Raw genomic sequence first — 27,780 nt, 5'->3', positions numbered from 1 at the left:
ATTTGTTGTAGTAGGAGTTACGTGGTAGGGAACAACCCAACAATAGCAATAGCAGGATTGGGACTGTATGTTTGTGGATTAATTTTGTATGGTTTGAGAGGAGCCTTGAAGGGCACCTACCTGGTGGTTGGGTAGTCCCGTGTCATTGGCTGAAAGCTAGATTTTCAGTTACTGCTTTTACAGTTTCAAGTAAAAGTGTATTAAATTAAGTGTATGAAATTACTTAATTAGCTGAAAACCTGGAAGAAGCTTGAATTGAGGCTCATGTTACCGTTTTTGCATGAGGGAATGGAATCGCGGATTTTTACTGAAAATAGATGTCAGGGTTATTCTTACAGGGCGCTGGGGCACTGCTCAGAAAGGCTGGGCTTGGGGCTGGATGTGAATGCAGGCACCAGAGGGGAAGGGTCGGTGTGACGTCCCACCGAGCTAACGAGAGGCTGGCATGACATCATTTCTGGTCTTCAGCGCGTGGCGCGGGGCCGCGCGCTTCTCAGAAAAGTTCCCCTACCACCGTCTGTCGCGACCGAAGCCGGGGCGAAGGCCGTACTGCGTCACCGCTTCGTGACGAGACGGAAGCGCGGTCTGGCGTCACGGCGACATCACGCGGGGGCGGGGAGAGGCGTCCCGGCCTCCCTGCCTGCGGTGGCGAGCGGCGTTGCGTTGCCGGGCAACCGGACGCTGGGCGCGAGGCGGGAGGGGGCGCTGCTCCTGCCGCCGCTGCACTGCGACAGGGCGGGGCCGCCGCCGCAGCACGGCGCGCGCTTGGGCTCCCGCACTGCCCGCGCGGCCGCGTTCTCCACCCCTCTCGCTGCAATCCTATTGGCTGTCCCCGGCTGGAGGGGGCGGGGTCTCTCCAGCCCGGCGCCCATTGGCGGACACCGCTCCCTGCCCCTCCCCCTCCTTTCCCTCGGCCGCAGTCCCCGCCTCTGCGCTCCCCCTCCCCGGTGAGGGTGGGGCCGGGTCGGGCGCTGCCGGCGTGTGAGGGCGGCTGCCCCGCACGCCTCAGGCACCGCCGGCGGGGACGGGGCGCTGGGCAGCCCCAAGGGTGGCTCTGCCGCCCAGGTCCTCAGCCGGGAACGGCCGTGCCGAGCTCCGCGCTGTCGGCTCGGCTCCGTCAGGCGCTCGGCGCGGCGCTCGTCCCCTCAGGGGAGAGGCGGTGGCGCCGTCCCGCTGCCCGCCCCGGCGGCGGCTGGAGAGGAGCACTTGGCCGTCGTTTCGCCCAGGGACCGCCGACCCTTCGCCTGGGAGCTCGCCAGGTAACCCCCGCCCTGCCCTGGTGCAGGTGGCGGAAGAGCATCCAGCCCGCCCGGGAGCTCCGGCGGAGGGTACCCCCTTCTCTCCCCAGCCCTGCCGCCTTTCAGACTGGGAAGAGGAGCCCGGCAGATGCGGGGGCTGCGGGGTCGGAGATTGGGGTGGCAGGTGGAGGTCCCCGCTGCTGAGAACGGGTCTGTCTCACCATCGCGGAGCACCGCATGAAGAGGCTGACTGCACTTGTAGGACCTTGCCCCAAAAGCTGAGATCAGTTTTCATTTAAATTCCTTCTTTAAATTTTTATTTTGGCTAATATGTGGGCAAACTACCATTAAAGTTGCTGATATTTCTCTCCCCCGCCTCATTCTGCACCTGCACTTGGTTGCACGTAAGGGTTCTGCATGAAACCTTCTGCCCATCCCATCTTCTTCACCTTCCTGCAGGTCATGTCCGTGCAAGGGCATAGTTACTCTTCGTTTTAAAATTGATTCTTTGCTTTTAATTAAATCAGACTTAAACGAGCCAGTTCATTTCATAATGTAGACCAACTTCCTGCTTAACGAATTGAATCTTTATTTAAAGTCGTACCTGTTTTATGAAATAGTGAAGTTTTAGGCATCTTTTGCACCACTTAATTTAGAATTCTAGTTATTAAAATTTCTATTGTCATGTACCTTTCTATATTGTGCATCTCAAATGAATTAGTGAGAATTAAACAATTCTGAAACCTCCTTCCTGCAATTTCCATAGCTGAGGAAAGGCTTAACTTGATCTTTATTTGCAGTAGTGAGCCGGAGAGAATCTGTAGAAGTTTCCTTTCCTCTGTTAACCATATGATTTATTGCAGGCTTTATGTCCTTATGGAGTGCACCATTGCGTGAGAGAAGATCTTGAGTGTGTCTTTAAGTATACTTCTGACAGAATTTCCTTAAGGATAAAAAGGCCAATGTTAAATATCTTGTGTAAAGCCACAAAGAGGAGTCCCAAGCAGGGTAGAAATAAAAATATTTAATTTCTGTATGCTTTTAATTAACTCCTTCATTTATATTCACAGTAATAAACATGTTAAACTGCAGTATGAAATACAATAAACTGTATTTTAATGTACAGAACAAGCAGAAAAAATATTTCAGAGGCAAAGGCTTCATCTCCTCTGAATATGTCATTATGTTTTAGAGTACCTGTCATCCCTTCATGGTCAGATTGCTTCATGTTCAGCAGTGCTGATGCATACATAAATTTGTTACCAGAAAAACTGTCATACACTATGTCCCTTGAGTTGTAGACTAACTACTGAAAAATAACAACTTTTCTTTTTATCTGTTTTTCATTACCCAGCGTAATAGTATCATAGAACTAGTCCTTAAAATGGTAATTTATGCAATATTGACATTGCTAGTAATTTTACTTTCATTAAGTGTATCTTATGCCACAAGACCAGAGTATTCTAATACTCTACCATTTAATGATCTCATTCAAGCATATCTTTAAACCATCTGCTTCAAAGCGTAGAAGTTACTATAAGAAGCTGGCTTCATATTTTATAACCTCTCAGGTTTGCTGCTGGTGCTGACCAGTTCTGGCCCAGTTATGTCTTTTCATAACAGCTGATATGGTAGATACTCACTAGTTTAAGTATAATTGATACTGACATCTGTCTGTGTGCTGACAATGAGAAATCTCTACTGTAAAATTACCACAGATGAGGGCTAAGAACTCTTGACTGTAAGGACTTATCTTACCTTACCTCATAGTGATACCTGTCTTAATTGGAGTATTTCAGATATTTTAAGCATCTTTTCTTTTACCTGCACATAAAGCAGGTGATGCAAAAGAAACATCTGTGTGTAGGAGACTATCACTATACTATTGATCAGCTGTATCCAAGTGTATATTCCCTGGAATTCTCTGTGATCTTCGCTTTGTAAGTCAAAATTCTGTATGTGACTTTTAGATTCTCTTATTTATATGATGTTTTTAAGGTACTTTGGAAAAGGTCCAAAGTGCTTTCCAAATGTGAGTCTTTACCAAGCTATTTGGCTTGAAACATGGACGTGCTGGTTAATACTGACGGTTCTTTCCCAGCATATGCTAAAACAGTACTTTGAATGTTTATTGTGTTCCCTGTTCTGTGGTGTGATACATAAATTCATTGGGAGGAAAAAACCCAGCAAACTCTAAATAAACTTTTTTCAGACTGGGAGATCTGCATTTTTAATGTGGTCACTACTGTCCTTGCATACTTTGTTCTGCTGTTCAGCTTGAAGCTGGAGAAACAAAGTTTCTTGGCCCTAGTCAGAATCCCAGCTAGTCAGGAGATGCATGTGCCTTAGGACAACTCAAAAGTCAGGTCTTTGGGATGCGATCTGAAAGACATTGAGGTGTCCTGTTTCTTGGCTCCAAAATATTATTGATTGCCCTTAGCTAGGTGCCCTGTGTTGGCTCCTATATAATGGAAGTAAGGTGTGCAAAACAAGCAGAGTATGAGGCAACCAAAGGTGAGCAACACAAGAGTTTGGAGGAGCAGGGAAATTTATCTGAATGTAAGTAAATTTAAATTGAAATGTCCTACTGTAGCTTAGGCTATTTACTCTGAGATTTTGCGAGGCCTTTTTTGTATCGAAGGGGGTCAGTGGTGTGGATTGCTCCTGGAAGGAGACAGCTCAAAGGAATGGTGTCTAGTGCTTGCTTGCTGCTGTTGGGTTAGTTTTGGTGTGTTTTGCCCGTATGTTTCTTCCCCCAGGGTTTTGAGGCTGCAGATAAGAATACATAAATTCTGTAAAATAAAGTATTAGCTTGTGACTGTAATGCTGTGGTAAACATATCCTGTAGTAATTTATCAAGTGCTGCAGTTCATGAAGATCAAGCTTTCGCAAACCATGCAGTGAGAGTTGCTAATAACATTTTTCTCCCCCAGGTTTAAATAGCCAAAGATGAATCGTGGATTTTCAGAAAACAATAACTTCCCGTATGACAACAATCAAATGGTTTTGGATATGATCCTGTGTTCACTAATTGGTGTTCCTCAGCCTATCAACTGGGACAGCGTGGCAAGGCTAGTTCCAGGATATACATCCAAAGAGGTGAATTTACTGATAAAAGAACTCATATATTTAAGCAGCAGAAGAAAACACCATCGGACAAGGCAGGGAAATTGAAGACAATGAATTTTATTGCCTAGGACAATAAAGTTTATTGTTTATACAATAAACAGTTTATACCTAAAGTTTTATATATAAACTTTATATATATATAATATATATAATATATATATATAAACTTTATATATATATAACATATATATATATAAAGTTTATACCTGAAGAATTAAAAATGTTAAACAAGAAGTATATTGGGAAAAAATTGTTTCTACAAAACCTCAGCATCAAAATTAAGAAATGCATTTTGCATTTTATTTCATTATAACTGAAGTAAAGTAAGAACAGAAACTACTGGAAAGTAAAATTAAGAAGTTGGATTAAAAAAAAATAGTTGTACTAATAGATTTCAAATACCATAGCTGAGATTTTAATGAAAAGGATGTCAGGACCCACTAACCTCATGTAAGTTGTATTATAGTTACTAGGAAACCTGATAACTTTTTGCTCTTGCCATTACAGTTCTGGAGAGTTACAGATCTCTGTTAGGTAGTTAACAGTGCACTTGCCTCTTGCTTGGTCCTGCAAGATGTAGATTTTTCTCTCTGTTGTTGGAATAAATTTGGAAGAACCCAGTACCTCCATACCCTGAATATTTCTGAATTTCTTGGTGAAAGGCTGACATTTTTTAATGAATAATTTTTAAATGTTAATTTATGAGAGGAAGTAAATCAGGAAAAGGAAAATGTGTCTTGTCTTTGTGATTCAGCAAAGCTGGAAGAAAACAAGCCAGTGATATTTGCTTTCTTGCAAACTTAATCAAATATGTCAGGTCACATTTATTGTGTTGCTCTTGGGCATCGCTGTAACCTTGTATTTACAACATTAAAATGAATGATTGGGAGTAGAAGCTTCTGTGGAATGTTACTGCCTTTCTTTCAAGTACTTGGCAAAGTGCTTGGAGGAGTCTCTACTGTTTGCCTTTCAATTTGCAGCCAGTATTGTGCACATTAAGCAAATACAATTATTATAAAACTATTGCTGAGCTCTCTTCTCATATTAATTAAGGTAATATTGTTGATTAGCAAGGGTCTGTTTACTCTGCTTTAAAAGAACAAAGTGTTTCAATATCTGGAGTCCCTGTTTAAGGTAATAAAGTAAACGTATACCCGTGCTTTCATCTATCTTTTGTATATAGTATAGTGGCATCCTTACAAATTTGAGATGGTGCAATAGCATGAGAAGGATGTCACTGTGTGCACCTCTCCGAAAGGGACAGGTGGCATGCAAGACACAATGTCAGCTACTTCAATCCAAAATAAATTAAGAACAGCTGTTTGAATGGAGCCTGACATGCTGTGTCACAGGAGGCATCACTTGCAAAATAAAGTAGATTTACTTGTATTTGTAAATTACCTGCTTGTAGGATTCTGCTGAGCCAAACCAGTCATTGTCATTGTAAGTCAGTAAACATTTATAAAATGGAGACTTTCTAGTTCACCAGGAAAAGGAATGTAAAGTGAATAGAACTACAGTGGAAATCACTTTTGTCCTTTTGTCCACATTGGAATGAGAGTTATAAAGAACAACAGCTATGAACCAATTACTGTTGCTACTTTTAATAATAATTGACAATGTTTATAGTAAAAGAACTAGTTACAAAAAGAATTTAACATCTCCCCATAAATTTCCTTTTTGAAGATCAGGCTTAAAATCACAGGGTTTAAGGAAATAAAGATTGAAACATGTCCCGCATTATTTTTTTCCTTCTGTTAGAGTGTTTAATTATGGTAACTGTTAAATATTTTACTGTATATTTGTTTCCTTTCCTGATAAAACTGAATAGGAAGCATTATAAGTTTAGTATTAGTAATAAGCAAAAGATGCCATGAAATAGAATCTCAAATTATAGTTACTGAAAATGTACTGAAAGCTACTGCTTCGTTGTCCTATCATTTACTCTTGTGGCAGTGTGCAAAAAGGTTTGATGAACTAAAAAGCAGTGGAAGTTCACCTGTTGACAACCAATATACTCCCCTGATGGCCGCTGGTGGAAGTCCCGTGGAAACTTTAGCTACGTACATCAAATCCTCCTTGCTTGATACACAGACAGAGTTTCAGGAGCCTGCTGTTGGTCAGGATTCCATTACTATAACAGGTATGATTTTAGTGATTCTGAAATATATTGGTTTATAATCAGTATGTGCATGCTTTCAGCCCGAAATGATAAGTCTACCCAGAAGTATTTGTTTATCTTTGAAAAAGAATGTCAAGTATAGATAGAGTTCATACATGAACTCACTTTAAATTAGTTCAGATTAAGAATTGATGTTTGGGTATTTTTAACAGCTTGTCCTTCTGAAAGGCTTAAATCTGTATCCTAAATCCTCTGCTTAGGGTATTTGGTGGGGACAGGAATTACTCTCCTGTTTTGTATCCACAGTGTTGTACTGTTAAACTTTCAATCACATTAAGCTGTGTTATTAAAATAATAAAAAAGTTGTGTGTAGAAAAGCTACAGAAAGCTGAGAAGGTGAACCACTGAGGTCAGATCCATCTCTCTCAGGTAAAAGTCTTGTGTTAGCCATGTTGCCAAGATGGCTTTGTAGGACTTGGAGTGAAGTCTAGCTACTTTTTGATGCAAGACAGTCTTGCTATGGCATATAACATGTTTTGATCACTTGTATTTGCAAGTAATAATTTGGTGGAATAGGACTGTTGCTGCATTCCACTCAGCACAATTAAATATTGTTAACAGCTCTTTAAGGTCTTCCCCTATAAGATGTTGTAGTTAACTGTGTGGTACTATGTGGTTTTCATTGTAGATTGCAATGTTTTCAGTGTCTTGTAGGGCACAGTAAATGTGTTGCATGAAAAATGGGCTTCAGTAATAAGTAAATAATATCTGAGATAAAAATTAAGATGACAGTGAAGTGTTTAAACAGCATTTTCTTTTCGATGTCCTTCACGGTGCTGCAGCTTTCTGGTCACTGTTCTCTTTGCAACAGAAAAAGAACTTCTTTGACCTTTGCTGGAGAACAAATGAAGTGTTTTTAATATCTCTTATCAAGAGATGGTATTTGAAAACTGTATATGGAATATCTAGACTGAAAATGCTTACAATTTGTTTTCAATTATGTGCTTGCTACATGCATGATGTGGAATAAATACTTCTTGCACCCATAGGTGGCTAAATAGAAGATGAGCAGCATCCCAGTAGGCTGTTAACAAATTAACTCTGTTTATAGAACTCTTTAGACAATGACTGTATGGTTTTTTTAAACTATGTAATTCACATGAAAAATTTTGATGCGGTTAAGTACCTTGACATTTCCTACTACTACATCTTAGCTTGGGATTTTTCTGGTGTTTTCTCTGCAAATTTGAATAAATAGTTTTCCCTGTTTAAATGTAATTTGTTGACATGAAATGGGGATAATTAATCTTTTTCTGATAGGCTCAGGTAAATTCACCTTCTTATTATTTGTGAGGTACTTTTATAGGTCAGAACTGGGGATCTGAGAACAGCCTATTTGTAAATGTTATTTAATTAATCAGTTACTTCCTAGTGGATTTATTCATATCTGCTTATTGTTAGGATCAAGAATTTAGGGCCTGTTTGGATTTGTTCACAGACATGAGTAACAGCAAGAAAAAGCAATCAGACCAAATTAATTTTGCACTGGACTGTGGTTTTGGCTGCATTACAAAAGCTCATTTATTAGTTGCCAATTACAAGGCAAACTACTGTTAAGTCCCTCTGAATGCATGTTGTGACAGTAAACAACCATATAGGATAGCCTTTATTCCTAGCTTTCAGAAGTCAAACAAACTATAAGCTTTAGGAGGAAGAAAAAATAAGGAAGAAATTAATGGTCAAGTGAAGACATACCCATGAATTTGGATGTGTTGCATATTTTGTCAACATTATTTCCTTCTCTTTAATAAATTAACTTCAGTGTGTTAAAAATAAAATTTTTAATATTTCCAGCCAGAACTCTTACATGTAATTTTTTTCCTCAGGCTGTGCCTTTAAAACACTCACTTTACCTTGCATTCAAAATCTAGGACTCCTACCTGGGCTGTTTTAATGCCAGCATGGGTCATCTGCCTGCAGTGGAATGGCTGCCCTGAAGGCTGTGGCTGACTCAGACTTCCAAGGTTTTACTGGGGTCTCTCTAGTAAATCTCTGTTTTATCAACTTTTTTCCCTCCAGCATGACCTTACTCAGGCTTAACCGTGCAAGGCATTAGGTTATATCTTCTGAGAAAGTTTTGTTTCATCTGCCTCTGTTGTGATTACTTTCCTGAAGGGCATAACTGCTGTGTTCTGAAGTGTATAGAGCTTCCAGGTCATTTTTGATGTCAGTCTGCAGTGGTTATTTAGCCATAAGATGAAGAGTTCTATCTTAGTCTTCTTCAGAAGAATACAGCCTCTTACATTACTGGAGAGGGAGGAGATGCTTCTGGAACTCTTTTTGCTAGCAATCTGAGAGTAGGGAGTAATTGTGGAAAATCATGAACTTACAGGTTCTCTCCAGTGGAAGACAGATATGTGCCCTTCCATTATTTAAAAAAAGGTAATGATCTTTCCGACTTAGAAAGAAAGATTATTGAATTTTCAGTTTGCAGTGATATGTTCATCTCAGCTGGAAAAATTATTCAATGCCTGAATGTTTCAGGATCATCTTAACTGTTGACTCAGAACCCTCTGGATTTGGTTAAAAGATCTCCTCAACTTTTCAGCATTTTGTGTCCAGGTTACCCTGCATGTAGTGCATTTGTGAAGATAACCTGTTTGAACTGAAGAACAGCTGACTTTTATTTCTGGAATGAGCTACATGATGTAGTTCTAAGACTAGATTCATTTGTATAAAAAGGAAGTAAATGCTGAAGACTATGAATCTTACTGCTCTGTATTGAGACTGGACTGATCTGAGTTTGCAGCTAAGCATCTGGGCAGCCCAGCAGTGCTGCTGGTCTATGTTTCCAGTGCAGGAATTTGCAGCAGGAATTTAGATCGTCTAATACCCTCTGACAGTAGAAAAGATTGGTTGCTCCACCATGAGGGCTGTAGTTTAGTTGTGTGTCCAAAATGCTGAATAGTATCTTTTTGTTCCAATTCTTTTTTCCTTACTTCAGGAAGGCCCAGCACAACCTCTACAAGGAATTGTTCTTCAGAATCTGAGAAAGGTGCTGTCCATGAAGGTGGAGAAAACACTGACGAAAGCCAGGGGTAAGATGATCTGTGGTTTTGTTATCTAGGGATTACAGAACTGATGGAAGGATGTCTCAGTAGTTTATGCGTATATGTTTGCCTATTCTTTTTCAATGCAGTTGAAAAGGCAGAATAAGGAAGTTCTCTGTTTAATTCTGGTGGCATCCCATAGCAAATCGGTGACAAAATTGGGAACTGCAGCTAGAAATTTTCTTTCTCTGGTCCCTTAACAATTAAATCATAGAGGTTATCTGTCATAGGATATGCATTTGTGTTCTTCACCTGGCAAAGTTATCTGACAGTAGTTCCTATTAATAGTTCGCATTAGTAGCTAATAACTGCAATTTGTTTTCCTTCTGTTGATTAAAACCACTTAGTGACATCACTGTTGCAATGCACGATCCAGATTTGGAGATGAGATCTTTGTTGATCCGTTTTGGTGTTCTAATTGGCTTAGGGTCCTAATTTGGTTTGTGGCTTGTTTTCCTTTTTGAGGCCAAATATGGTGATCCATGTGTGTGATGAAGCCAAAAACCTCAAAGAAGATTTTATTTGTCCTCGAGACCTTTTGATTTCAGAAATGAAATACTTTGCTGAATATCTGTCCGTGGATGCCCAGCGCTGGGAAGAGGTGGACATATCAGTGCACTGTGACGTTCACATCTTCGACTGGCTGATGAGATACGTTAAAAGGAATACTAAAGATTCTGAAGCTAATGAAATGCCCACTTTAGGTAAAAGAGAGTGTGTTGGTCATTTGCTGTAGGTTCATTATATTCTGCGCTCGTGGAAGATCAGTGGGTTTGTCACAGTTCAACTCCAGTCTCTTTGTTTCTGATTGTTGCACTGAAGCTTGTCAGGTTTTAGGGAAGTCATTGTGACAGATGTCTCTGGTTCATGAAAAGTGACAATTTTGAGGGAATGTCCTGATAACTGAAGCAGTGAAAAAGGTCTTAATATATTTTGAGATATGATATTTCTAATTAAAATTACAGGGACCCGTTCTGAACAAGAACAGAAGAGTAGTTCTAAAATGCTGATGCTTGCAGGTTTTGGTTTTGTTTCCCCTCTGCTCCCCGTTGATACAATTACAATATTTTTTAAAATTTCAATGCAATTTGATGTGATATTAAAAGAGTTTTCTGCTTTACAAATTTGAGAAAAGTTTTTTATCTTTTTGCAAGCCTTTGCTGACATTTTTTAAATTTTTGAACAAACCCAGAGAATAGTTATAACTTGAAATGTTAAGCAAAATCTCAGCTGGGCATGATGGTAACAGGTGAAAGTTAACCTTGTTGTGTGATGGCTTAGTCATTGTATTCCTATGAATTCCTATTTTTCCAGTTTTTATTCATTCCAGTTTGTTATAGTTGTACTGTGGCCACTTATATGATAAACCAAAACTTTGTTACTTCAAGTGGAAAATGTTCCACATGACAGAAGGTGAAGTGGCAAGTGTGTTCATAAAATAATACTGAAAACAGATACTAAATATGCAGAGGGAGGGATGCGATATGAAATAATCAAAATAATTTTTGTAAAAAACCCGAATTTTTTTTGCCTTTTAGAACCATCAAATGTCATATCTATTCTTATTTCTTCTGAGTTCTTGAAGATGGATTCATTAGTAAGTATTAAGCAAGAAAGATTCTCTATCAAAGGGCACAGTTAATTAGCAGGTGTCTAGCAGCATGTTTGTTATGTTTTGACTGTTATAAATGGGTGATGCAGTAAGAATATTTTCAGATTTTTACCACCTTTCTTATTTAGTGCAGTAATCTAATACTTGTAAAATCTCAATGCAAGAAAACTTACAGATTAGGTTATTTCTAAATGCGATAGTGGTATCTTGAATTTGCCTGCTGTTGAGTAACCTAGAGTAACATCAACAGCTTACTTGTGATAGGTTGTATCAAAAAGATTATTAAATCAATTAATACCTTTGATTTGCATACTTTTTACATGAATAACACTTTTGCATATTAGGATCTGATTCTTCAGCTGTGCATAAGTAATATCTACTGACTTGTTTGTTAAAATGTTTGACAAAAGTTCTGTCATTGTGGTGACTCAATTAAATACATGGGTAACAGCTGGTTGAGATCCAAACAGTACTGTGTATAATGTGTAGTATGGTCCTCTTTTTACAAGCAATTGAAAGGTACTAACTGTTAAAGGTGAAACACCTGTGGAGTTGTTTTTCAGTCTATAGAAAACTTCTGGAGTAGAACACACACTAACTCAGAGTCATGGTAATTCAGTCTCTTTTAGACAAATCTGAGGCCTGATTTAAATTTTTAAGCTAAACTGAGATAGTTTTCCAATCTACCACATTGAAAAATAAAAATCTTCAAACAATTAGTATGTGTTTTGAGACAGCTTTGTCTAGAATTCTGTAACATTATTTCTAATGTTTCTGATTTTCCTAGGTAGAAAAATGTATTCATTATTGCCACAAAAATATGAATGCTATTGTAGCCACGCCATGTAACATGAATTGTATCAATGCTAATCTGGTCACAGACATTGCTGATCTCTTCACACACAATGAAGTGGAAGAATTGAAGGACAAAAGAGACAAATTTAAGAGGTACCTTTTTGCTCTGCAATATGCTACTGAAGTGCTGTAGGGGTTTTTTATATTATGTTTCAGAACAGCTAAGGAATTGGTAGTTTAAGGTAATAATACATATATATATATATACACACATTACACATACACAATTTATATTCTCATATGATGTACATTTAACAGAGGATATAATGAAGTGGCTTCAGAATTTAATATTAAAATTATGAGCAAAAGGAAAGAGATTTTTTAGGAGACGAGCAAAAGGAACAGCCAAATTAAGAGTATAACATGGACAAATTATTCATTAATACTCACATGGGAGCCAGGATTAGAGTAAGGAACCTCTAATGGGATGACATGTGCCTAATTCATAGAGAATAGTTGGCTTCAGGATTCTGTGAACTCTTGATGTTTGGCTGTAGAATTTAGGATGGATGGAAGGCTGAATAGTTGATGGAATAACATTTCATACATTGTGACTCCACCTTAGGTAATATCAAGATAAGGGCCTATTACTGGAAGGCAGACTGACAGACAGCCAAGGTGGAGGTCAGAAAATATTTCAGTCAGTAGAGATGAAGACATTGTAACTTTATAGTTAAAGTAGTGTAATTTCACAGAAGTATACATTAAAAAAAGTTGCTCAGTAAAGGTAGAAGCTGGGCAATAAGAGGAAAAAGGTTAAGGAATCTCTTTTCTCTCGTCTGTATAAAAATGAGAGAATATGATTGTTAGTCTCACTATATATAAAGCAATATTCAGTTTTTTCTAATGGGTAAGATGTGTTGCTGTCATTAATAGTAAACTTTTCTGCAAGAAGATTGAGAGGCTCTTTGATCCGGAGTACCTAAATCCAGATTCTCGAGGAAATGCAGCAACATTATACAGGTATGGTATTTTTCTATTACTACTTCAATTGCAAGGGCAAATGGTATTTCAAAGCCCTGCTCTCACTCCCATATTTTCTTTTTCTTCTTTAATCTAGATGTTGTTTATGTAAAAAGCTGCTAACTAAGGAAACTGAAAGAAGAATTCCTTGCATACCAGGAAAAATCAACATAGATCAACACGGGAATATTGTCTATGTTCATATAAGGTAGTGAATATATATATGTGTATATATATATACACATATATAATACTTCTTCATCTGTATGATTTTGGGTGATTTGAAAAAATACTACATGTTTAGGCATTACCAGATACTCAGATTGCAAAATGAAGTTATAGTATGTGAAGAGTGTATGAAACAGCTCAACTTCTTATGTTATATAGAAAAAAGAAAAAAAAAAAAGCCAGTTAGGGTGATGTATGTTTGAAATTAATTCAGCAGTGCTGCTACAGAATGGAAATGGAAGAACTACAGCCACCGCTACTGGGAGAGCTATTTTGGGTTGTACTGCCTTAAATAGAAAGTGCTCAGCTGATTCTTTCATCAAAGGGTTTTAAGATATGTGTATTTGATGACAAATTAAATTAAAGGCTGCATTTCTACAAGGTTTGTTACTAAATGATAGATCCACCTCTGCCAGCAAAGAAATGTTAAAGAGAGTTTTCTAGACTGACTTCATACTGTCAAATCCAATACTCACCCTGCTTAGACACTACTATAAATAAACTATGCCAGTTATTTTTCTGTTCTAAAGTATCTGTCAGAGGAGCCTCCAGGACCTATTCTGAGTGTAGACCTTATTCATTTGGCACAAATGTTTGATTCAATTCTGTATGGTTGTGAACAGCTGGATTCTCTTCTTAATGAAGATCAGTGCAGTTTTCCCCCTTCCCACATGCCCTCTGTAAAAAAGATGCTGGGAAATGAATAACAGGAGACCTTTCTCAACAGATGTATTTTGTTCGTAACAATGAAAACATAGTTCAGTATCAGCTCCCAAAGTAATTTACTGTATTTACTGTTACTTCCTACTGGTAATTCTAAGATATTGGTGAAATTCTACCCAACAGTCTAAATAGAACCGAATCTTACAACCCTGTCCTGACCTATTAGGATCATTGGTGATTAATCATGTAAAATTAATTAATTGTATTACTTAATCTGATGGCATGTATCTGGTATGCAATCCTTACTATATAGATGTGCAACATTTTAAAGTTACTCAGAGGATTACTTAGTTTTTCATTATCTTCCTTGTGGTACTAGTACTTTACTACACAGAATCCATTTACCATTTCTTAGGCAAAGTGATGGTGTCCACTAATGAGCCAATGCAAGCCTATCTTTAAGGACTTAAAAATAAATTTATATTTATTGGTCCACTAGTGGTGCCTATAAATAACTTTCATCTGGAAGTACTGCTCTCTTAGTCTAGGTTAGATGTATATAGAGTAAAAAATGGTTCAGGCCAGGACTTAAAATTGTGAGAAAATAGTATCTGCTTATTCTAAAGAATACACAACAGTGCTGATTGTGTATTCTCTTTTGAATTCTGAAGAGATATGTAATTTTGTCACTAAAAAGGAGCAAAAGCTGTGTTTTTAACACCAGAAGTCTCAGATAAATATATTGATTAAAGACATGATCTTATATTTTCAAATTTTAATTCTTACCTTATTGCTGATGCATTGGAGGTACATAGAAACAACATAACATTGTTATATTGCCTTCAAAGTAAATAGAATAAAATGGCAGTACTTCACTTCTATTGAATAATATATTACTTTAAAAACAGAAAACTGCAATATGACTGAACTTGTTTGCCTGTGTGTTTTTAATTTCTTCTATTTTTTGTATTGGGTTTTGCTCTATTTTATGGTTTTACTGATTACCAAAAGGCTTGATGCTAAGTTTATAAATGTGCAGTATATGGAGCTTGAGATGAATTGAGCTGTAATTCATTGTTTTCACTAAGTTTAGGATGTTGTGAAAAGATTTAGGCTTTCCTGACATGGTCTGAATTTAATGACTGTCCCATGCTGTGTCCTTCCTACTCTCTTCTGTAGGCTTTTCACCAGTGGGGCATGTATGCTCTGCTTCTTCTCCACCTCACCTTTCTGGTGGCAGTATCAAAACAGAGTTATGACTCTGAATGCAACCTGACCTTTTTGTTTTTTCAGAGACAAAACCTGGGAAGTCCACGAGTACTTAATTAGCCTTCATGAAGAACTGAAATCCTGGCGGGATGTTTATTGGCGTCTCTGGGGGACTGTCAATTGGTTGGCTTGCTCAAGATGTAACCAAGTTAGTATGTTTTCATTCTCACTTGTGTCTGTAGATGGCTTCTTGGGGGTGATTTTTGGGGCGTGAGGCAGGGATTAAAGCAGCGTGGAAAATATATGACAATAAAATTTGGTATATGTTTTTTGTAAGTGCAGAATTTTGATGTCTGTAGGTAATCTCATCTCTTGTTATCTCTCCTTTTATTCTAATCTAGTCTTTCCTGTGTACTGAATTCTCCCATTGCCAGTACCATTCACAACCAGTTCTGTATCCAGGTGTTGGAAGTGCTCTGGGCTCAAGTGGAACAGGAATATATCCCTGTTGTAACCAAAAAGTACTTCGATTTGATCCTACAACGCTCCCAAAGGTACTTTAATAGTAGCTCACTTTTGAAAAAGCATAACAATGTAGATATTTTCCAAAATAAGATTTACAAATTGTTGCAGTGTCCCAAGGAGGCTAGGACCTTAAGACACAAAACTTAAGAAGTTACTGCATTTACTGTAGTCAGTTCTTCCATTAACACCAGTGTTCAATCTTGTGTGTTTATGTGTCTCAGGGCTGCAAAGTGAGGGACCATATGGTTGATTTACCTTCAGAAGATGAGGACAGGGATACTTCGCCATCTCAAACTACTAAAATATTAAATGATCTGCTCCATCATAGAGATGTTATTGTTGTTCCTTTCACTAAGGATGAGAATAGGTAAGAACACTGTTAATGTGTTACTGAACTAATTTAATCTTCAGTAGCTAGCACATGTGCACACTGTGTTTGATTTCTCTCCCATTTTAAAATGGCTGACATAAGTCTTTTTAGAGGTAACTTTTTCCCGTTGTATTTCAAGCAGACATTTAGTCATTCAGTCCCCATAAGCATTCACTCTTATCTTTATATTTTAATAGATTGGTATAAAAATATTATGTGACTGACTTAGAGGTCTGTCTTGTCCTGGTACTTGATGAGTAAGAAGAAAATTATTCTAAAGTTATGAAATGAAAATTAATGTTTCTATTTCATACCTTTAAGTGATTCTGGTATTGGGCTCTGTGAAGAAAAAGGCATTGAATGTGATGTGCTTGTAGAACCAAATACACCATGGGGTCCCAGAACTGGAGAAATCAATGCTGTGAGTGACTGCTAATGTTTTTTCCCTGCTTCTTTCTTCTAGTGAAGATTTTTACAATTCCTTTGACAACTTTTAATAAAAACCAAAAATCACATGTTGTTGGAGGAAGAAGTGCACAGCGAGCATTGCAGGATAACATAGGCTAGCATAGGTACAAAATACCTGGTCAGTGAAAAAGCAAAACTTGTATCATGTTTGCCAGGAAATATATATCAGTATATTGGAGGCAACATCCCATTTATCTGTTTTTTTTTTTTTAATTGATTATGCTTAAGAAACCATTCACAGTTTAAAATAACATCATGTGGTAAATATTTATATAATTGCTGCCTTTATTTTGTCTGCTGCTGTATCTGCATATGTCCACATGACTTTTGCAAGCCCATAGATGAAAAACAGTAGCTTGTATTGTTTTTGTGGTGTTTGGGTTTGAGTTTTTTGTTTTGTTTTGTGGGGGTTTCTTCTGGGGGTTGGTTAGGTTTTTTTTTCCTCCAGTTCTGGAAGACTTTACTTTTTAGACCGTGATGAATCTATGTTACTATGGGTATGTCAGGTCAACAGAGACACTTCCTAAGCCAAGTTTAAGGAGTCTGTTTGTAATGCTAGATAAAGATTTGCAAAGACAAACTTCAAAAGTTCTGCACCATTGCAGAGCTTCTGGTAACTTCAACAATCCTGATGGCAGTGTGATTCTGTGAGAATTTAAAGCAGAGTGTCAGAAGCTCCCCTGCAACAAATGCAAGAGGGTATTAAATTTAATTTAAACTCCATAACCATCTGGTACATAACTGCCCCCCTGCCCTGGACTGTGTTTATTAATAAAATCAGCTGTAATTATCTGCAGTGCTAAGGTTAGCCAAATTAAAGCATGATTATGAATTCACTGCATTTAATTGATTAGCTCACAGCCTGTTTGCACACTTGGGCGTTCAACCACAATTCCTAATTAAAGATGAAAGTAAGCCTTCCAAGTGTTACAAGAGTAGATTGTAGATATTTTCAGAATTCCAATCACATTTTTTCTTCTAATTTTATTAGTTCTTTAACTTCTGTGCCTTTCTCTTTTTGTGACTACAGTTTCTTTCTCTGAAGAACTGGACTTTACAGCTGGTTAGTGAAATATTTTGTTCTTACTTTTAAATAATTGGTCTCCTGTACTGGCAGACATTTAGCTTTGAATTTTGTTTTAATTAATTTGGAGAGAAATGTATTTTCTTTTGCTTTAATTTGGAGGTTAGAGTATTTGGAATATAGCAACAAGTTTTACAAGAAAGTATGAAGGATATGTGACGTACTATTTTGCCTTGAATAAATATTAAAAATTCCTTTTAAAGGTTTCTATAAATAACGACAAACAAACAACTAATAATACATGCTTCAGTTCTTAATAATTCATTAAGCCGACAAATTGTGAAAATTAGAGGTTTTGAGTGTCTGTCTCCTTGATGGCTTTTCTGATATACCTTCTGTCTTTATGCTGCTGGTTCATAGCATAAAGCTTTTATCAGGGTTGATAATGTCAAATGCAGAGGCTGGTGAATTGTTCTTCCAGCAGCACAGGATGTTACACGATTTACTTTTTTTTTAATATAAATGCTAGAGAGAGCAGCAATTTACTTCTGTCACACTTGATGATTTGTGTTGGAGTCTGATGGTTGTAGCATCCTATATTGATACTGTTCCTGTTGCAAACTTTTTGAACCTGCAGTCCATTTTAACTTTCATAAATTTCATGGATCACTAGCCACTCAGTCACTTACTTCAAAAGATATGTGTGTATGTTGAAACAACATAAACGTGGCATTCCTTAATATTATTGTTATCCTGTGCTGTCAGGAACTATTCACTGTAATCCCATCTATTGCAGTAGTGGAGCCAGTGGTTTACTAATAATGCACAAGAGATAGAAGGAGAAAAAAAATAGGTATTAGGTTGAGTTCACAAAAAAAGCCAACCAGATGTTGCAGACCAATGTGCAATAAATTATTAATGTAATTAGCCCTGCTGTATCTAATGTATGTATATTTGTAGTGTACTACAATATGCATGCTTTGTGGTATTTAATTGATATCTCAAGTTTTCAAGGTGCAGCAAGTGTCAGTGGAAATGTAAATTAACTTGTAGTATCCTCTGTTCTATGATTATGGAGGTAGCTCAGACACTTGCTACCCTAACATGAATTTTCTTATTAATTAAGAAAATAATACATCCTGCAATACATTGCATATTAAACACTGAGTCATACATCTGATGAGGGTTATCTCGTGTATTTCTTCTTCCCACTGACAAAGTAGGGCCAGCTTGGAAGTTAGATTCAGCTTCAAAGCTATAACACTTCACTTGAGGTCATATCCAGTCAAATCCTGAGTATCTCTGACGATACAGATTCTACAGCTTCTCTGGGAAACCTTTTATAGTTGTTTGACTACTTGGAAGAAAAATAAATACAAATATTTATCAAAACATTCTGAGCAAAGATGCAGAATTCTTTCTCAGCATTTGAGAATCACGTTCTCAGACCTAACTGTGCACAAAGTTAAATTACTAAGACAGACAACCGGTGAGACAACTCCTTCAGTATAGATTTAATGTGTCATTTGATAGATATTAAGCCTCGCTTACAATCTGTGGTACTCTGTTCCTCTTGACTAGAAACAGCAGTCATTGTTATCTGAGGAAGAGGAGTATACCACAGGCTCAGAAGTCACTGAGGATGAAGTGGGGGATGAAGAAGAAGTATGCAGGAAACCAGGTAAAATAACTCTGGAGTCATCCTGTCTGGAATTTAGAGATAGGGGTTCAAGGCAGCAGAATTATTCTGTTAGAAAATTATAAACAGTAGGAATTTTAAAAGCAAAAATTAACGTTACTTGGATTTTATTTCACGTTTTTCTGTGCTTAGATACAAATTATCCCACTGCTCACTGACATCAAAAATCACTGGCAAGTGAGGAGCAAATGAGCAGCAACTATTCATATTTGAGATGTCCTCAAATTTTATCAAGGACGTACTTTGCAGGGAAGACTGTCAATTTATGTAGTTTCTTATAGATAAATGTTGGAAGAAAAAGCTGTAGCTATACAACTATATTTTTATTTTTGCATGCCTTTTCTTTTTTTCAGAATATTTTTCTGGTTACATAGTGAACATGGATAGAATTGTGTCTGCATAGAAAATAAATTCTATATGATTTTTTTTTTTTTAATACGGTAAGAGGTTTAGGAATATGGAAAGACAAAAAACAACTTCTCCTTTACACTCTAGTAATGAGTAATTTTAACAGAGACAGTTTCTTTGTTTTGTCTTGACTCAAAGGAATTGAAATGCATCAGTATACTTTAAAAAAAAACCAAAAACCCAACATCAACAACAAACTTGACTAAAGATTTTAGTAGTTTGACTTTAAACTTGTTTGGTCTGATATAACTCAGATTCAATGTTGATTGAATTAGTATGGTCAAAAATGTAGCTTCTATATGCACTTGCTATTCATTTTCTGACAGAAAACATGTTAAGTGTAAGCAGTGTGCATTTTAAATATGTACTTGAGTTGCTGTATATTTGTAATAGAAAAGCATTTGAGTAGTCTGTGTGTATTAGCATGCTTTCAACACTAACAAAGGCAAAATAACGTGTTCATTTTCTCTTTTTGTAAAGGAATAAAGGGGTGGGGAAAAGTCTTTTGTAGCCGTGTAAACATTCCAGATATATGTGATGGTGTTAGTAGGTATTTCTTCATCAGCAGGGAGAAAGGAGAAATCAAAGAAATCCTACAAGCACCCGAAGAAATTGGTTTCTTCACCTAGTGTTCAGAAAAAGGAGAAGCCATCTGACAAGGTAAAATCAGAGCTATGAAGCCAGCCTCTCTGGTTGGGTTAAATAATGTGGGATTCTTTTAAGTTTTGGACTTGATCTTAAAACATACTTAATGTGGTTTTCTTTTTTGATAGTCAAGTTCCCAAGATGCATCTCCGTTCATGTAAGTAATTTTTAAAGTCCTTGAGAACAGTTGTAGTAGATCCCTTTTTGTAATCTGGTACCGATAACACTGTGTGCATCTTTCTTTTCTAACCAGTGTGAGTATGCAGCAGAACAAATGGGATGCCTCCAGGTCACTAAGATTCAACCAAGATGCTCAAAGAGAAGATGGTCCGTTCTTGCATGAGTTTTAGCTTTCATAAAGTTAATATTGTGCAAATAAAATTTTTCTTTTATATAAAAAATGGCTAATTTCCTAAATATAGCTATATATTTCCTAGAGCTACTTAGAAACCTTTAGGTCGAATTTCATCCCAGATATAGCAGTGGGATTTTTGTGAAGTCTTTTTTCATAGTTGCTCCTCATTTGGAAGAGAACAGCTTTCAACTTAAGCTTATCATTATTAATCAGCTGTACCCAAACCACACAGCAATCTCAGATTCTTCCAAATTGTACAAAAATATCCATGCAGCTAGTAAGTCCTTCTGAAAATGTTGCTTTAGGATTTGATTGGAGTTTATTCTCAATTTCATCAACTTTGAAGGAGAAAAAGCTGTTCGTCATAGGAAAATGGCAAGAAATCCCCACACATAAAACTGTGTGGGAGAAAAATAAAAAATACATTAGAAGTATATGTTAGTGTGGTTTATGTTCTGTATTTCGAATGTCAGCACATAACCTATGGAGATTATAGTTGTGTCATGTGATAACTGTATTGCTATACAACTAATTTTTTTCTGCATCCCTGTTTCATTTGTTGTCTGTGCAGATAAGCAAAGATAAACATTCACTTCTATCTCTTTTTAGTCTTTCTGACTAAAAATATTCAGAATTCTACTTCTGTGTTTCACCTTTTTCAATATCTCATGAGTCTCCTGTGCATTTTGGCTGTTCTGAAAACCTCAGTCTCAAAATCATTCATGTAGATTTTGATCTCAGTGTAATGCCTCAGGCTGATTCTGGTATCTGCCAAGAATGCTGTTGAAGCCACATTATGTGTCAGAATCTAGGATCTTGGTTATTCAAGATTTTTATATGAGCTGAAAAGACAGCTAAATTTTACAGAGACAGTGTCACTAAAGTATGCATCTAATTCTTCTCTCTTTGTATTCAGTAGCAAAGAAAGCCTCTATTCTAAATATTCTTTCTTATTTCTGACAGATCAGAGAAGAATGTCCGAGATTACAGGGCACTTAATAAAAATGAGGCTGGGAGACCTTGATCGAGTCAAGTCAAAAGACAGCAAAGAAGTAAGATTTTTCCTGTCTTAATACAGAATTTACAGAATTGACATGAGCCTTAGTAACAAAAATACGTTTTTTTGGGTTCAAAAAGTTCAAGTACTGGGTTGTAGTAGTGAAACAAATGTATCTTGATACGTCTAAATATATCGTGATGCATCTGCTGAATAATGTTTTTTTATGAAAAGTCACTGATTAAATTGGAATCATGTTGAAATTTGTGTTATTTTCTGGATTCCAGTATGCAGGAGGCATTTATTCTAGACTTGAAGCTCAGATAAAGGCCTCAGCACAGGTCAGTGCAAGACAAAACAACGCTGAAAAGAATGTCAGGTAAGATTTTAAAATAAAAGGAAAAATCAGAACATGGGTTTCAGATGGGGATGTGTGTATGTGTTAGAAGAAAAACATGCCTTGTCTCATACCTTTTTTCAATCAGCATCCCTTCCAGTATGTTAACCATATGGGGTGTGAAAGCTTCTTTTTTGAATTAAGCTATAACTAAGAGAATGAAACACTCATATCCATGCTGGAAGAACTGCTTTATAGCTTCTGTGTTAGGAGGTTGACTGCTGATCCAGTAGAATTTTTCTGTGAAATTACGGATAACTGGAAAAGTCTTAACCACTCTAGCCTATTCTTTCACCTCCTTCCCAGAACAAGTTAAAAAACCCCACCCATCAAAACCCTACATATTGGTCTTCTGTGCCTTAAATAATTAAAACACAAATGAACTGAAGAGTGGACATGCCACATGCAGTTGTAGAGCCTGGAACTGGTCATAATTTGGCCAGCAGGTGAGGAGCTTCTGGAGCTGAAACTTACAGTGGAGTTGCTGACCAACTTTATAGGGATGAGCTGGAAGCGTCAAATACGTTGTCAGAGGAATTTCTTACAGGTCTTATTTCTGTCAAGAAAAAAATGCGCGTTTTTCTGTAGAATTAGTAATTTCAAAAGAAGATATTTGACACCACAGTTCTTTCAGCTGTGCCCTGTTTTATGAGTATGTAACTTGTGTGTACAGGTATCCTGGCAGAAAGGCAGCTTTCTCAAGAGAAGGTTGAGAGTGAGATACTTTTTTTTTTTTTTCCTTCTTTCAGAAGACATTATAACATGAAAGTAATTTTAAACAAATACTGTACCAGAGAGTTGACTGTACAATAAATTAATTTTAACAGTAATAATGTACATATTTCCTATGTGTTCTTAATCCAGGTCAAAATCTCGTTTTGGTCAAGGCCGTCCAACATAAGGACTCATGAAAAAAATTTAACCAGAATTCATTACTGCTTCCTGAAAACAGTACTGCACTCTAATGTATGGAGAATGCACATCTCTGAAAGCTTTCCAGTGACTTATTTATTACTTTATGCCTTGTAAATTATTTTGTGCAGTAAATGAATGCAAATCCAATCAGGTCTGTACTTATTTTAATTGTAAATATACTCTTTCATAAATTTAAAATTAATTGCTTTTTTAGGCTATTGTGTTAAGTTGCATAGCAAATATTTTCTAAATCTGCAAAATTAAATTATTAGACTATTTATGGGGAAAGACATAAGTATGCCTTTTTTTAGTATGCTAGAAATACTGAAAAGGAAAAAGCAAGACTACTGAATTTTGAATAGAGTCAGCAGCATTAACACAAGTTGCCTCGTGTATTTATATTGTGTAATATGTGATGGTATGTTTTAAGTCAGTTCTCTGGGGATTTGCATTTAAAGTCTGTGACAATACCTGTGAATTAGACTAGTTCAAGCAAAATTTTAATGCCATTCTGAGCATTAAAAAGCTCCTGTTGGTGTGAAGGTGGGTAGCAGGTAGAGACTAGACCTCCAAAGATTATGTAAATGCTATGATGATGCAATATTGCATCTTGCACGTGGAACGCTTGCTTTACTTGTATGTGAAATTAATATTCCCATTCCATATCTGACCCCTCTTGCACAATACAATGTTTGTTCCCTTTTAATATCCAGACCTTAGGGTGCAAAGCAGCTCTATTATCTCTTAGCAATGCTATGCCACTAAGTTTCTGAGTAGATATAGTATTAACTCTGCATCTTTCAACTGAGATGGATCAATATGAAGGTTTGTGCATGTTGATCTTTTGGGTCTAGTTACTTTCTGAAACCTGCCTGAATAATACTGTTTAGAGGTCAGATGCACTTTCAAGTTCTGTATTTGGAGCAATAGAATACAAGTTTGTCTACATGTAAAATCCAGGGCTACCAAACTGAAATAATTTGCCTAGAAGATAAGTCACATATTAGCTAAGAAAATGGCAATAATAATGGCTGAATTCAACTAAACACATTCTGACTTTTTGAAACAGGTAGAAAGAGCACTCAGGGAAAGCTTATTCCAGCCCACAGCTGTACAATAAATCGTGAGTTTGGAATTAAGTCAAGATCCTGGGTGGGGGTGGGATGAGGAGAAGGAGGTCATTGTTTATATGCACTCTTCTCTCCATTTATGCCTTTTGTTTGTTTGTTTGTCTTGTTTTTTGAGGATTTTCAATAGGTGTCAGAAGATAAGGATAGCAATACTTGAAAATACTGCTTTCAAGATGAAAGATTTTTATTGAAACAATTTAAAAAATAATGTTTTTTGTTGTTTGTTTTGTGGAATGCTAGAGCAAATGCGGAGCCCAATGTTTTACCAACAGGCAAAACAGTGGATTTTTCAATGGCTTTTATTTTCGTCAGGAGTGGTAACTTTGAAGAAGTGCTTTAATCTTTATCAAATAAATAAGGCTTTATTAATGTCTCAGGCCTGCTTACCAATACTAATACAGTTTGAAACACTTACAATAAGTATTGGAAAACTGATTATTGTTTGTTGAAAGAGGAAGTATCATAACAAGTATGAAAATATAGTAGGATAAGTGTTTTGGTACAATTTTGTGGGTCCTGATAGAGGAGTGTTCCAAATTGCCATGGTGAACTTTGCTGTGAAAGTTGCAGGCTGCATGAATGTGTGTTTAGTTTTCATAGAGCTACTGATGAGAAGGGAAAATTCCGCTGGTTTTGTTTTGTGGGAAAGCGCCAGTTCTACATGCCAGTATTGTTTTATTCAACAATATTTTTAAGCATATAAAAATAACATACCTGGTGCACAGTCTTTTTTCCCCTTGCCAACCACCTTGAATTTTTACCTTGTATTAAGTTTGAATTTGTCTTGATTTAATGGAAATAAATGTTATTAATTTAAGAAGTGTGGGTTTTTTTTTTTTATAGATACTCGTAAGAACTAAGTAAGTGCACAAATAATGTTCAGTGGTCTCAAACACGTGTGTATTTGTGGTTAAATTGCAGCATCATGGTAGAGACTTTTTATCTGGCAAGAACAGGATATCATTGTATGCTGAGCTACTCCAAGTCTACAAGGACTTTAAAGAACTTGTATCTGCATTGAGTTTTGAAGCTGGATTAAAAATTTATGAGTCAGCTGCCCTACAAATGACCCAAGTATGCAAAATGTCAAACAAAGAAGCTATGTTAAAAAGATGTTTAACTTTGTCTTTCTCTTCCACAGTGTTGATCATCCAACCTAAGCATTCTGTTTAATCTATGAATAGAGTTAATTCCTATTATTATGTTTCTAGAAATTGCTATATGGGTGTTCTGTATATGTGCATTTGGTATACTGAGAAGGCTACAGTGTGCATCCTACTGTCACATGCGTTTAAACTAATCTGTTTCACTGTGGAGCTGTGCCTGGTTTCTTGAGGTTCAGAAATCTTGGAGAAAAGGCCAGAATTTTAAATTCAGTGATGGCTCCAAGAGGAAAGGGCAATGTGTTAGGAGAAATGTGGTTGTCCCAGTCTGTAAACACAGAACTGCGAACAGCGTGGGCAATTTGAGGTGGCTGAGAGGACATTCTCTTTGCCAGAAGGGAATTGTTCTTTTAAAAAACAGTTTCCTGTTCTTGTTGAGTGTAGGGATACGTACAGTGCTGCATCAGGAAAGTGCTTCTGTGCCTGCTTGGGACATTGCATAAAATCATTAGGGTTGGAACAGGCCTCTAAGATCTTCAAGTCTAACCATCAGCCTACCACCACCATGCCCACTAAACCGTTTTCTGAAGTACCACATCTACATGTGCTGATATTTTTTTATATGAAGGTCCCTGCTTCCATTGAGGCACCTCCCTCTCTACTCAGGGCAAATATAAAACCTTAATTTGTTCTTGACGTCCAAGTGAGCAGCACATATAGGCAAATACTGAGGACATTCCACCTGCAGCTGTTCTTGGTGAAATCTAATCTGTATTAACTGTAACACTGTGTTCTGAGTTTATTCTCTATGTTCTAATGGTTAGAAAGTAAAGAAGACTGTACTCGAGTTAGATTTATCTTACTGCAGGAATAGATTTACTTTTCAATCCCCTCTTGGCCTTTATCTATAAATAAAACCAGCCAAAGGCTTTTGCAGGCATCTGCCAAGTGACAGCACAGAATGGCTGTGTCCCTGAGGTTACTGTCTCATCCCGTCTCTGAGCATCATGGTGTTGGAGGTTGATGGAACTGTCAGCCAGTCTGAAGGCTACAGCAACTGACATGAAGTTGCCCAGGACTGCACAAGCTCCTCTACTTTGGGAATCAGAAGGGCTTCAGATGCTGATTTGATAGGTGCTGCTGCTGTTGAAAGTGAGGAGCATCCTCAGCTTGGGGAGGACTCTGGACTGCCTTAGAGGATGGCACTCACTGGTCAGTCTCGTGGGAGAAGTGTGTGTCCTGCTGTTCTCCATTGTTGTGCCCTGCATGCTCATCAAGCAGCCTTGACCTCCACAACATATCTGGATGCTGGGCTGATAGGTTCCAGATAATGGTGTTCATTGTCAGGTTAAAAATTGCTGTTTCCACCAGTCTGAACAAACCCCTTTCCAGGCTGCATTCCTGCTGCTCTCTAGCTTTCTTGGTGTTACAGAGCATCTCACCTTAATTCCATGTCTCCATCCTCCCCTTTTCCCATATGCTAAGCATAGAAAACAAATGAACTTAATCCTGACCCTGTTCTTGGCCTGACTGTGTTATGGGACATAGGTGGCAATGGCCATGACTGTCATGATGCTTCTCCTTTTCTGGGCTTAGAGTGCTGATCCATCAACAGCTGCCATGCAGGAAGGAAGAATCCTGTGTGGCAGCTTTGGACTAGGACACTCCCAGTTCAAGAGCTGTTGCAGCTTTTAAAGAGTGTAGAACAGCACTGCTCTGCACTCAGCAGCAGTTTTCATTCTGCACATGCCTGTAGATGACCTTTAGTTTATGTTTGGTTCTGTACTGGGTCTGTGTACATTAATGGCCTACCTTCTGTATCTAGGCTGCTTCCCCATAGATAATGAGGGAGAAATTTCTGGAATTTTATCCTCCAGGGTCTCTGTCACTTCTTATCACTGAGTTCCCAGCTCTCTCGGATGCCTCTTGCTAGCCCCAGAAAATGTTGAAGCTGCTTTGCCTTCACTGTGTTTTGAAATATCCAAATATCTTAGTGGATTAAGATTACAGCACATAAATATTTCTAGTGGTCAGGAGGAGTGGTTGCTAGAAGAACTTGGAACAAACACCAGTTTACATAGCCTGTGGCCTGGCTATGAGAGCACAAAGGTATGTGATGCTGTTCAGCGATCCAGATCATGAAGCTTCCCTTTCTTTTTCTCAAGAAGAATTTTGTGCACACATCTGCCTTCTGTATTTTGTTAAATAACCTTCCCAAGGCCTGATCATCACATACACAGGAAACAATTAGGCAGGGGAGGAAAAATAACTACCCAAAATTGGCTCTAGTAATACTGCCACTGAATGCATAATCTTAGCTGGATGTGGCCCTTGTTCAAAAGAGATGGTGCCCACAATTGAACTTTTAGAATTTTTTAATCTGTTCTGCTTGAATTGCTCCCACATTTCCATTTCAATTATTTAAGGCCAGGAAAGCACAATTAAATTTTTTTTTTTAGATACTGTATGCCATTTTATTATGTTTTGCATTTTCATTCACGCTGTAGTAATTACTTTGGTATCCATGGTGACAAAACATGGTAGCATAAACATGAAAAGACCTTGGTCTGGCGGCAGTTTCCTTAATGCGTAATCAGTTGCTCCTTTGAATTAAA

At 37.5% G+C, this 27,780-nt stretch overlaps 1 protein-coding gene across 4 annotated transcripts; it reads left to right on the top strand.

The window, feature by feature from the left end:
- Positions 1 to 947: 947 nt before the first annotated feature.
- SANBR (SANT and BTB domain regulator of CSR) lies at positions 948 to 24,882 on the top strand. 4 transcript variants are annotated; one of them, XM_071740331.1, is made up of 21 exons: positions 948 to 1,259; positions 4,172 to 4,337; positions 6,324 to 6,510; positions 9,494 to 9,587; positions 10,065 to 10,303; positions 11,138 to 11,196; positions 11,999 to 12,159; positions 12,943 to 13,029; positions 13,127 to 13,237; positions 15,214 to 15,337; positions 15,531 to 15,683; positions 15,876 to 16,021; positions 16,346 to 16,445; positions 17,523 to 17,555; positions 19,098 to 19,197; positions 20,189 to 20,283; positions 20,397 to 20,425; positions 20,522 to 20,595; positions 21,587 to 21,675; positions 21,908 to 21,999; positions 22,882 to 24,882. In XM_071740331.1, the coding sequence occupies exons 2-21, from the start codon at positions 4,188 to 4,190 to the stop codon at positions 22,916 to 22,918; spliced, it is 2,160 nt and encodes a 719-aa protein (XP_071596432.1). In that variant the 5' UTR covers positions 948 to 1,259; positions 4,172 to 4,187; the 3' UTR covers positions 22,919 to 24,882. The 4 variants fall into 4 exon arrangements, with proteins under 4 accessions (XP_071596432.1, XP_071596431.1, XP_071596434.1 ...); XM_071740330.1 differs by having other exon boundaries at positions 958 to 1,259; positions 21,908 to 21,961; XM_071740333.1 differs by having other exon boundaries at positions 1,180 to 1,259; positions 20,192 to 20,283; positions 22,882 to 23,079.
- Positions 24,883 to 27,780: the final 2,898 nt, after the last annotated feature.

This window comes from Heliangelus exortis, chromosome 3, assembly GCF_036169615.1.
Source record: "Heliangelus exortis chromosome 3, bHelExo1.hap1, whole genome shotgun sequence".
Taxonomy (NCBI): Eukaryota; Metazoa; Chordata; class Aves; order Apodiformes; family Trochilidae; genus Heliangelus; species Heliangelus exortis.
The sequence above is the reverse complement of the archived record's forward strand: the minus strand, read 5'-3'. Positions and strand labels throughout refer to the sequence as shown.

Coding starts and splice junctions, on each gene's coding strand:
- SANBR (XM_071740330.1), top strand. CDS start 4,188: ATGAATCGTGGATTTTCAGAAAACAATAACTTCCCGTATGACAACAAT. Junction 4,338..6,323: donor CAGGATATACATCCAAAGAG/GTGAATTTACTG, acceptor CTCTTGTGGCAG/TGTGCAAAAAGGTTTGATGA. Junction 19,198..20,188: donor AGAAGTATGCAGGAAACCAG/GTAAAATAACTC, acceptor TTTCTTCATCAG/CAGGGAGAAAGGAGAAATCA.